The 12,566-nt window shown below is 29.5% G+C and overlaps 1 protein-coding gene across 1 annotated transcript in view; it reads left to right on the top strand.

The window, feature by feature from the left end:
- The first annotated feature begins 3,937 nt into the window (after nt 1-3,937).
- LOC133194554 (uncharacterized) overlaps nt 3,938-12,566 on the top strand; it is a 48,104-nt gene continuing 39,475 nt past the window's right edge. Inside the window, exons 1-2 of the mRNA XM_061330500.1 lie at nt 3,938-3,990; nt 4,275-4,512. Coding sequence (XP_061186484.1) covers nt 3,988-3,990; nt 4,275-4,512 — 241 coding nt within the window. The 5' untranslated portion in view covers nt 3,938-3,987. The remainder of the gene's footprint in view (nt 3,991-4,274; nt 4,513-12,566) is intronic.

Genomic DNA, 12,566 nt, shown 5'->3' with positions numbered 1-12,566 from the left:
AAAGGTATGCCAACTCAAGTGGTTCAATCAATAGCGTACTCTAATAAATTCAAAAACTCAATTCAATTCTTTTTCGCCCTTGGCTTGACAACTCATCAGAATATTACAAAATGTTACACAAATATACATTATAACTAACTAAAATCATGCATTTAGTATCGTGAAGGGAGGGGGAGGGGGGGGGGCTGCTTCCTTCCATTTAAAAGAAAACTTTTTAATTGTAAAATGTTCATTAAAAGGCTAGTTATTCTCTTTTTTGCAATACAGTCAAATCGGGGTGATCCGATAATTTATTTTAAAAAATTTGGTTTTCTATCACCCCACTCCCACACACACACCCTCCATATCAAACACAAAAACATATCCGAAATTTAATTCAGAGTTTTGAAAATTTACATTTTTTTTATCTTGCTTGTCAAACTTTTCGTTTTTTTGTTTTTTGGCTGAACCCCCCCCCCCCCATTCCACTTTTAAAAACGATACAATTGTCTGCAAATGAACTATATTCTGTAAATAAAGTGTATGTCAAAACTGTTATGACAATTTTATGAGCCATCAAATTCGTTTTCCGTAGTATTACCTTGGTTTACATAGTTATCTTTTTTTCTGATATTAATCTAGGTCAATTTTAAGAGTTAAAATAACTAATAAAATAATTAATATATAACAATGATCGTCTGCCTTACTTAAATGTAAATTATATTAATATTATATATTGAAATAACACTCTTTGAATTGAACTTACTCAGATTTGTGCTGTTCTTTTTTTGTAATTTTTACGATCGCTGTTTCCCTGTTATAGTGTCACTTCAAAAAAAGATACAGATATGTCGTTGATGATAGCCTCGCAGTTGTCAAAGTTTCCAGTAAAAAGTTGTTTTTAGGCTAATGTATGCAGTTTTAATTCTAAAATTGTTTAGTTTATACTTCCAAGAATTGTTACATAACAATAACCTCCAATATTTGTCGTTTATAACAACAATTAACTATTTCTAGGCATGGACATTCGATGTTTGGAACATTGTCGAGTTGATTGGTAACATTTGTACAGAAACTGTTTTACAAATTTACTCTCGTTGAATCTTATACTGTAGATAATTACCTAAATTAAATCTTTTCTAGTTTTATGTACAGCTTGTTAATAGATCCGGGATCTCCCCTTACACATTTAAAACTCATTATTTAAAGTCCTTTTTCTTATAAAATTGCTTAAATTTTTGTGACAGACAGACAGACGGGCAAAAGCAATCTAATCTCGCACTTTCATGAAAGTGAGGGTCAATAAGCACTTACATTATTAAGGACTTTTGAACACTTGTCATTCTTCAGATTACATACTAAATGTACAATACCTAGGGAAAGATAGGGGTGGATATTGGCTGGGAATTTCGTATTGCGATATTTCTATTTGTATTGCGATATGTATTGATATTTTCAGTTGAAATGTTCTGTTTATTATTCTATTAACCTCCATCTATAAGCAGAGTGTGTAAAACTGTTATAAATACATGTTACAAAAAAATCTTGTTGATCGCTGCACGAAGACGGGTTTTCGCTTAATTCCCAAAATACGCTGTGCATTGCTGTATATTGCTGCATCATTTATGTAGAAGTATAAGGAAACTGAGATCTGTACATGTAAAATGTCTCTATAATAAAATGTTTCATATATTTATTTTTTTCAAAATAAATATTTGAACCCAAATTTGACTTACAATTATGCATATTTGATAATAGTGTAAAATATTTTTCTATGAAGAAAAAAAAAAAAGGTCGATAAATTCAATAAATGAAGAAGAAATTATCTGAAATCCAGTGTGGAAATAAAAAAAGAAAGAACAAATGTCTAGGGAAAAATTAATAATTTCATAAACATTGCATTGTTGTTTTGGGCAAGTTTTAGATTGGACATTTCCAGTGTGGAAGCGTTGTGTAAACTGGAGGTATTTTATTAAATACATGGGATATAAACTTACAGAATTAAGATTTTGTTTTATTTGATTGACGTTAAATATGATTGTTATAAAGAACAAAGTAGAACACGCAAGTTTTAAGTAGTAAGTGTGATCTTCACTGATGTTTACTCAATTCGAGTTAAAAGTATCGATTTTCAACCCGTCAGTAGATCCTGTCATTTCAGTACTCAGAGACCTAGATTTATAGCAAACAATAGGCCAGTGGACCACAAACCTTAATGAATACAAGAATTATTAAGTAAAAGTATACGACAGTTAGGCAGACAAAGGTTAAAATTGGTTTCAATGAGTACATCATAAACGTTTGAATTTAGAAATTTAATGAGTATCTCATATGTTTAGCTGTCATGGTATGGAATGATGCGTAAAATAACAAAAATGCATGAAAATCAATCAGCTCATATGTACTGCATGTAGTTGTCAGTTAACCAAGTTTTTCCAACTATGGTTAATGGTAAATAGGCCCTGGTGCACTTGCTCCAAAAATTCAAATATAAATCAAAAGAAAGCAAAATGTATGCGTAAGCAATTTTTTTTCTTGTACATATGTGTAATGTAAGGAATTTTCTGATTTTTGCAAGGATGTTCTCAGAACAATGTTCACTTTTATGATATGAAAGTTAAATAGTGAGCAAGCAAATCAGTTTCTTCATTTTTAAATTAAAAGACTCACTGTTTTATATGCCTGAATATGAAAAGGTCAATTACTTATGTCAGTCTAAAATAATCTTTTGATATCAACAACCCTTTTCCAGTATCAAGGCGAAGGCCCGTAAGAAGCATTTTTAGTTGGGGGGGGGGGGCACCCATAAATTTTTCAGTTGACAGTTGAGGGGGCACTACCAAAAATTTCCTGACAAGCAAAAAAAAAAAAGGTAATGAAGTAGCAAAAATTGTTTGACAGGCCAAAAAAAAAAAAAAAAAAAAAAAAAAAAAGAAAAAAAAAAAACCCAAACAAACAAACAAACAAACAAACAATTAAACAAACAAAAAATAGTTCATCAACTAGCAAAAATTTCTTGACAAGCAAAATACGGCCATGTAAGCATTCATTTTTATGAAATAATGCATTCGTTTGCAGGAAATATCAAATAAATACTTAAACGGTGTTTCATACATATAGGTGCACCTGAATAACCCGAGACACTCAAGTTCATTTCATGTAAACATCCGAATGTCGAACGACCTGACCCACTTTTGCCTCTTAATATTATTTTGTTTGACAGTGTCATTATTTATAATGTAATCGTTTTCAATAGTACTGCTAACTGAGTTTCGATAAGACGGAAATAATGTTATAAATTGCAGACTTTGTCCGAAGTTTGTATCATAATTAGTTTCAACGCCAATCCATGCAATACTTGCACTTACGGAGGAAGTTGCTATTTGCATTTAATACTGAATTGTGTGATTTCCATAGTTGCCTTTTTTCGATTGAGTTCTTAATGGACAAGGTAAGTAAAAGATTTAGAAATCTTATATACATTTTTGTTCGTTGTCATTATCAAATATCTGGATAGCAGGATATTTGAATGAGTTCATGATCTATTTATGTATAAGTGATTTGTCGTCGAGGAAATACCGCACTGTAAGCTAAAAAAACACAAAATAAAAAAAAAAAAAAAAAAAAAAAAAACCCAGTTATTATACATGTTTTTGATTTATAAAATTTGCTTTATATGTTATCTATATACAGTTTACATTTTTAAAGGACATTTCAGCCTGTTGAATTTATTCGTAAAATTAAAGTCTTTCCATTTCGATTCTAAATTTTACTCGTCTTTTTTTTTTTAATTTTTGGCGCTTATCAGAATGAGGTAAATCGAATTTAAAACACAGTTTGCCTAAACCTAAAACAGATGAACAAATATATGGTTGAATCAAAATAGTGAAAGATTATTTCAACGCTCTCTGCTTGAGTATGAAGACTGCTCTTTTGTTGACAATGTGATGGTTTAATTGTAGGTCACTCAACACAAAAAGATGTCTGTTTGAATTCATTCTGCAATTAATGGTACTGCATTTATGAAAATCTGAATCAATATATGAAAAATAAAGATAATGAATGTAATTATATGTCAAAAACCATTTCACTACAGTTTGCAACGTATAGGATATATTTTAAGAATAGAATTACATAAATTATATTGATAAGAAAGAAACAAGTAAAGGGTTAATAAACCCTAAAGCAGATTACATTGTGAATGATTTACAGAATATTAATTGTTTAAATATATACAATCCATATCACCGTTCACAATGAGCATGTGAAGCTTAAATGACCTATCTAATTTACAGGTATGGCAGAATGTCAATAAAAATACATTTGGATATGTGATTCCCTGTACTGATTCTTTAAAAACAGTTTCCAATGTTTTGTCCTGTCCCAAAAATTTATCAGAACTCAAAAAAGCAATTGAAAGAAAAAGCTGCTACAAGTGGAACCACTCCTGCAGGTCTTTTGAGTACCACTGTGTTATCAATGATTGGACAAATGAAACAATGGAAGTTTGTGCCCCATCACTGCTTATAATTGGTGAGAACTGTATAAGATTCTGGATTTCTATTTGTTAAAATTGGTACACGATTTTTTAAGAACATTTTTTTTCGAAATAGGTTCTTTTGTTTTAAAGAATAGCTTCACCTTCTATATTTCGTATGATCAGTAGATTATGATAGGAGTTGTATGAATAGAACAAGTACAGATGAAGATGATCAGTGTACACATTCAACTTTCATGAGATTGCGAAAATGGTAAAATATTGATGTATGTCAAAATAAACATGCAACTATTGCATTCTTTGTTGTAAATGGAATGGTATACATACAAATATGTGTATCTCATGATGTTTACCTCTTAAAATGTTGTGAAATTTCCAGTTATAGTCAAATGACGTAGTACAACTTTAGAGAGAGAGAGAGAGAGAGAGAGAGTATTTGATAAATGAGTAATTCTTAATCATCTGTTTCTATCTACATTTATTTACAGTATTGAAAGTATATGTCTAATATATATATATATATATATATATATATATATATATATATATATATATATATATATATATATATATATATATATATATATATATATATATATATATATATATATAGAGTTTGTGGATAATTCAATTCTTTTGAGATTTTATGATTTTTAGGTGGAATATGTGCCATGTTCGACACGGAAAGAAAAAGTGTCCGTGCCAATTATTTGGCAGATTGTAAAACGTCTTTCCCTGCATGTCCACAATCATATAATTCGACAACATCATATAAGTGTAGGCATTGAAAGAAGTTCATCTCGAAGCTATTTATGAAATATAATTACCAAGTTAATTGTAAATTGTTCCTATTCATATATTTATTTGTTGTAAAGTGCAAACTCTTTTCTAAATAATTATTTAATTTAGACTTTCTACATTATGAAATGCTTATATCATTATACAGTGCAGGCAAAGTATGAAAATTTAAACAAGAACATTTTATTTTATCAAACAAAGCTGTAAAGAAAATCTAATTATATATGCACTCACCTACATTTAAGTTTTATAATTTTTATATTGCACTTATGATTATTCATAACATTAAGTGGATTTGTAAATCCTTAAACAATTCTTGTGTGTCTTTCAGATTTTGGTTGTTTTTCTAACGTCGTCGAACGAAGGGTGACTACTCTGCAAACTATAGTTGCACAAGATGTACAGGAAACTTCAACACCAAATATAATTGATAGGTAATTAATATACAAATTCATTTTTTAAATAATGATTATTATGTTTTTATATTATTATGCTCTATAAATGTAGAGAAAACATTTTAAAAAAGAAATAAGGAAAGCATTTTCTCTATAATTATTTCATGATATTTTTTTTTTCAGAAACCATAAGAGGGATGGGAGCAGAAGTACCTTTTTAATTTGCATGATTGTTTTTACTCTGATTGCATGTTTATCTGGATTATCAGTGTACTGCATTAGGAAACGCGGTTGCAGCTTTCAACTGTGTGCAGTTGCATATAAACATAGACTCATCAACCTTTATGATACTCAAAGAAGACACACAAATCAAATTGAATTGATCATTCACTGGCATGTATTTTTACAATGTATAATTTGTTAGCTAAAATTATGATTGTGGAAGCATATAATCTGAAACCTGTCTATTTTGACCTTTCTTGGTAGCACGATATGTGTTATTCCTGTGTTATTGTCCAAAGAGAAATTCCTCGACAGGATAAACAAATGCGCTGAAAAGCAATTTCTCTCTCTACCTATTTCAAAGTTTCAAAAAATGCTTCTGGTTAAATATAGAATTCCAAATAATCATTAAATTATGTTCCTAATGTAAAACAGTGTTTTGTGCATGTTTTTACCTAAAGAAAAATCTACGTAACTATAAAGACAATAACAATCTTTTTATTTAAAATGTTTTGTAATATACATTGTTTAACATTAATTTGAAAAATTGCATGAAAAAAAGGGGGGGGGATAACGAACAGTGATCGATATCAAAAATCTATAAACAATACAAATTTATGAAGAGGGCATAAAACACAGGCCCCTAGAAAGTCCAGAGGTGGGATCAGGTACCTAGGAGGAGTAAAAATCACCTGTTGACCATGTCACAACCGCCGTGAGCTTTATATTCATATATCAGAGACATTTATCATTAAATATAAGGTAAGATGTTGAAAATAAATGTAGTGTTCGAATTATACTTTGGAACTTGTAAACCAGATCCATTGACGGTTTCTCAGTTTCAGCTCTGTGATTGCTTTAAGAAGGCTAAACTTTTCGTGTTTGCATATAATTGGAAGATGAAAATTGAAAATATGTATATAAAAAAAAGTATATCAAAGTCAAAAGTTATCTCAACCTTCTCCATACTTGTGTTTAGAAAATGTATTATTTTGCATTTGACAGGAAAACATCCAAGCAGGAGACAAGACGAAATTCAGGACCCAGACAAAGACAAAGAGACAGCATTGATTAGTATGAATGAAATGACGTCAGTCTAATCTTTTAATCCATTCCTTTTTTATAATTTTTGCATTATTTCTTTAAAACTTATTCAGTCCGTTAAGATTCCGAAAAAAAGGTTGTATTGATCATTATTGTTTCACAAAGACTGCAATTCTCTTTAAGAACCCCTTAAGTCTTCTGATGATATACACCTTTTTTTTTTGCAATGATTTTTTTTTTTTTATGATTACAACTTTGATCCTTTTTATATCTGTTAAATGATAAAATGCACTGTACTGCCTGTTTGGTGAAAATTTGGTTTACTTTTTTTTTTGCAAAACTAGTTTTTCACCGTTTTAGATGAAATTTTGAATATATTCGTTTAAAGCTGAAAGTGTCATTGTATAATCATCTTTAGCTTTCAGAAGCCTTGCTTAATGATCAGATTTCAATAATGATACATTTACACCAATATTACGTAAGTTTGCTCACTGTTTTTAATGTTTCATTCTAAAAGAAACAATTGAGTCAAAGTGCAAGTGCAAGCTTTTTGCCAACACCCTTTATGCCATTTTTAAAATTTGATATGTCAGGTTTTGTTATTTTTTCAAAGCTATTGTTCAGACTTAAAACAAACTGCATACAATTTTCATAGAGCTGTCTAATTGATACATCTTTCTTCCATATTTTACAACATTTCCAATTATGTTTAAGTATCTATAGCCAATGTATGAAAATGTAAAAAAAAAAAAGTTAATTTTCAAAATTTCACAACAAATCATCTCAAATAAGACAATAATAATCTGTTTATTTTTAAGGATATTTCATAGTATGATACGTGTACATTATATTAACAAAAGGAATTTCTTTATGGGAATAAAATGGCAGGTTTAATCAACTAAAAGACAGCATTTACCTTTTTTTAATCAATTCAATATTAACAGCTTATAAGAGTAGTACATATGTAGATATTATTTCCCATACACATTAATCCATAACTAATATCATAACCTAAGCAAACACACTGCCTTTTCTTTTTGGGCTAACTCAATTTTGTGAGATAATTTAATTCAATATAATAATTACTTCATTTTAAATCTTAAAACAAATATTTATGCAATCAAGTATACTGTTTCTTTAAAAACTAGTCTATATTCATAATGTGTAATCTACGCAGATTATGCTCAATTGTGAATGAATTCCGATTCAAAATTAAGCTTATCCAGATTTTAGTGTAGGTCAAAACAAATGTTTCAGTATACAAAGCTATTCACAATTTGTCAGTTTTTTAAAGATACTTTTCAAAAAAGTATACATGTAATATTTGATATTAATTATGGCCTTTTTTTTTACCCCAAAAAAATTATTATTTATAAGTTTTCGATAATTAATGATGCAGGTTGTTTCAATATTACTTTTGTGGAATTTCTCAAGATTTATGACATAAATAGTTAAATATATAGAGAACAATAGTTAAGGTTTCAGGGTTTACGACAGAGCATATGCTAACTGTAATTATCAGATATATATTCTTGTAACCTGATCAAACCGGATAAACTAGAAACTTATATTATTTCTAACATATACCTCAAGGCAAATATACACTGAAGTCTTTCTTCAGTTTTTAAAAAATAAATTCTACAGTAGTGTAAACTGTGAATGATCCCTCAAATTACAAGGTCAAGATAACGAATAGTGATCCATCTGATAAAAATCTGCAACCAATACAAATTTGTGAACAGGGCATTAAAAGTGGATGTGGATCCTTGGAAGTTCCAAAGATTAGATCAGATGCCAAAGAAGAGTAAATATCCCATGTTAACAAAACTAGACAGCCAATTTATTTTCATTTTAACACGTACAATTTTTCTTCAATCCAGCTCAAGTCTTTCCAAAACGTGTTCATATGTACCAATGATTTTAAAAGTATCTTTTGATACATTGTGTTCATTTAAAAAAAAATATATAATGTTAGCTTTAATAATTACAATATGTGTTCATTTTTATGTTTTAACCAGTTTTATTGGTGCTTTTCATACTAAATATGTTCAGCAATCTTTCAATATAGAAAAGATTTAAATGCTTTTAGTTTTATCCAATAACAGGATGAACCTGCGTCTTTAAGTCAACTGAATGTTCACTGAAAGATCTGGAAAGTTCACTGAATGGGATATATCTGCTATTCAGTGACCTTAGAGTCATATTGCAGTCACCATTCTGTTAAATGAATACCAGAGGTTCATCTTTTTAATGCCGCATATCTCTTCCTTTTTACATCTAAAGAAATATAGTTTAGATAAATCGTTTTCATCTGTCAATTTTTTGTTTTAATATTGTCAATTATTCTTTCATTAAGAATTAACAGTGCCCGGTTTTAAACCTAATCCATATTTTACTGTTTTATTGATGAAAAACTGTTTCATGTTCATTTACTATTTGAAAGACATGTGTTCAAAAAATAGTTTAAGGATATCCAATCCTCAGTTAGGAAGGATAACTCTTAAATTTATTATTTTATTTAAAAAGTCTCAAAATGAAGCTTGAAATTGAGATCTTTTCATGCAACCATTTTCATTTTATGCATCTCATTATGATTCAAGGTTCTACTACGTCTTAGAAGCTGTCTTGGAAAAAGTTGACATTTGTACCCAATAAAAGAAAAAAAAAATATTCATTTTTAGAGAAATCAAATTTCTTTTAATCTAGCATTAGATACCAATTCTTATTAGTACGATATGAAATAGATGTGAAATGTGATGTCTAGCAATGATAGCACAAGCTTCTTACACTACGTATTACATAACAATGAAGTAAAGAGAAAAACTAAAATACTGCAGACGCGGCTAGGATAAGGCTGTCCGTAAAATATTAAACTGTTCCAACTGTAGTAGCTTCTCTGAACTACCTAGATATGACGTCATAATAGCATATGACGTCAAGTCAGAGCATACTTGAGCTGACATCACGGGGAAAGTGTCATAACTTTTACATTCCTTTCACCTGACATGTTAAGATTTTTTAGCGTTGTTGTTTGATTCAAGTGTATGGATTGTTCTTTACGCATAAGTGTGCTGTTATGACGTTGAACAATTGCAATTTAATATCGTTATTCCTTTTTCTTGTCCGATATACATATATTCAATCAATAACAAAAAATTTACTGTGAAACGCTCCCCCTTACACATCCGTGGACAGAGTTAGAATTTATAAATCGTGTATATATTTGACTGGCACAAGTGATGAATAAAGATAAATTGAAGATATTCTGTGTGAATCTACTAAAGAAGTGTGTCCTCTTGCTGAATTTTGCTGGGGGATTGAATGTAATTTATCCTATTTTGTATAAATTGCGATAAAGAGTGAAAAATGCCCCCTTGTATGTGGGTAAGTTGAATTTCTCGTGGAATATTTTCTCAAGAAGTAAAATTCAGACTTGCCCCCAGCACTTTATATGTACCAAAGATCACAATGAATTTATTTGTGTGACTATTTTTTCTCAAAAATGTTGTTTTGCACTTGTGCCGATGCGATTTTTGTGCAACATTTAGGAATTTATAAGTGTCCATCACGTGATCAACAAAGTCATGTGACATCACAAAAATGCATTATTATAATACCTGATTACACTCTTATCACACGTTGACTGCAAATTCATAGATCGATTATAAATTGAAATTAAAATCTAGCTCAAAATAAAATGTATATTTTAATGCATATTAAGCCTTCGGACAGCCTTAACATAGCTGCGTAAGCATAAAAAAAGATACAATTCTCTCCAAATGCCTGGATACCTATATTTTTTAATCCTAAATTATATTTGTTGATCAATTTTCAATTAGAAAATGCATAGCTGGTGTTCTTATTCGCATTTCCTGAAAATATTTTTGAGATTTAATAATTTTCCTTATATAATATGATTAACTATATTGATGAACTTTGAAGAAATACCATGGGTAAATTCGGGTTACTATGTGAAAACAGAGATATTTTTGTGAGCATTTTCACTTACTTAAAAGCTTGTTTTTAGAACCTGAGGATCGGACTACCTTAAAATACTTTGCGTTTTCTCCGCCAATAGAATCATTCATTTATTTTTTATATATATTTGCTCAGTTGTTATTTTTTATGTTTTTCACTATTGCAAACTCATTTTTATCTGTAACCCAATTTTATTTTTAGTGCTTTAAATACCATGTGAGTTAAGGTTCACACTTAATTCAAATAAAGAAGGATTTAAATATATTTTCATTTCTTGTATAATTGGGTTTTTTTTTCAGTATTACTTGTATTGTTCATGAATTGTGGTAGATTTACATGTATGAAGCTGATCAGATACAAGAAATCTCTTTCCTTTTTACATTAAAAAAAATTACAAGCAGATATAGTCTAGATAAAACATTTTCATTTGTTAAAAAAATTTGATATTGTCTATAATTGTCTCCAGAGAATTAATCTATGCTTAATTTTAAACCTAATCCAGGTTTCACAATTTTACAATGGGAACTGTTTTGTGTTTACTAATTATTTGAAAGGCATATGTTTAAAAAAAAAAAAAAACAATTAAAGAATAATAATAAAAAAAAGTTTCCAACATATTGAGTTTTCCGTTCTAAAGAAATACATTGTATATCTTTAAATACAGTTTGTTCATTTTGAATTTTTTCATGCTTTCTCTTTCGAATTCGTTATTGTAAACTGTGTTCATTTTTATTGAATCCAAATATATCAGTGCTTGCCATACCAAATGTGTTCAGGCTCAAACTTAATTCAATAAAGAAAGATTTTATTGTTTTTTATCTCTTGTGTAATTGTTATTTCTGTTATTTCTGTGTCATTTTCATGAATGTTGATAATTTTTGTAAGCTGATCAAATATTGGAAATTATAGTCCCTCTTAATTCTAAATGAATGTTAGCAGGTGTAGTCTAGATAAAGCATTATTACCCATCAAATTATCTGAATATAAAACAATTATTGTTGTTTCTGAGGTCAATACGATGATTTAGCAATCTAAGGAGAACAATATACACCGAGCCAGAAGGGCGAGTTGCATATTGTATTTCAAAGGTAGGTAATTGTTGCATATTGTATTTCGAAGGTAGCGAAATCATTGTATTGACAGAGAAAACAACAATAATTGTTTTATTATTTGATTGAATCATGCAAACTTGTTAAGCATCCCATGCCACTTACTTCTTGAGATTTGCTGAAGGCCTAGCTAAACACAAGAGAGAAGTGACGTCAAAATAAACATAGGCAGTTTTATTAATTTCATAAATCAAATTTAGTTAAATGTCGAAAAAAATAAATGTCAGACACAAAGGATTGATTTTGAAATGGTGGGGAGTCATGAGGAAAGAAAATAATAATTTACCTGTCAGTGAAAAAATTTAGTCCTCCAAAACGAGGAGAATTCTCTAAGTTCCAAGTGTCATTTTAGGGGAGGGAGTGTTGAGGTCCATTACCACGTTGCTGGGAATGTGTTGGGTGGGGCGACCAGCCTCATATTGAACATTTTCATGCTTCATTTAAAGCAATATTTTACGTTTAGAAAAAAAAGCAGCGGGAGGGTGCAGTCCCCCATGCAGCCCCCAATTCTATGTCCCTAAATATTACGAGTGAAAGCCAGGT

The sequence above is a fragment of the Saccostrea echinata genome, unplaced genomic scaffold, assembly GCF_033153115.1.
Source record: "Saccostrea echinata isolate AGI-Se365-2 ecotype Australia unplaced genomic scaffold, CSIRO_AGI_Sech_v1 ptg000029l, whole genome shotgun sequence".
NCBI classification, from domain to species: Eukaryota; Metazoa; Mollusca; class Bivalvia; order Ostreida; family Ostreidae; genus Saccostrea; species Saccostrea echinata.
Note: the sequence above shows the minus strand (reverse complement) of the source record. Positions and strands in the feature narration are given on the sequence as shown.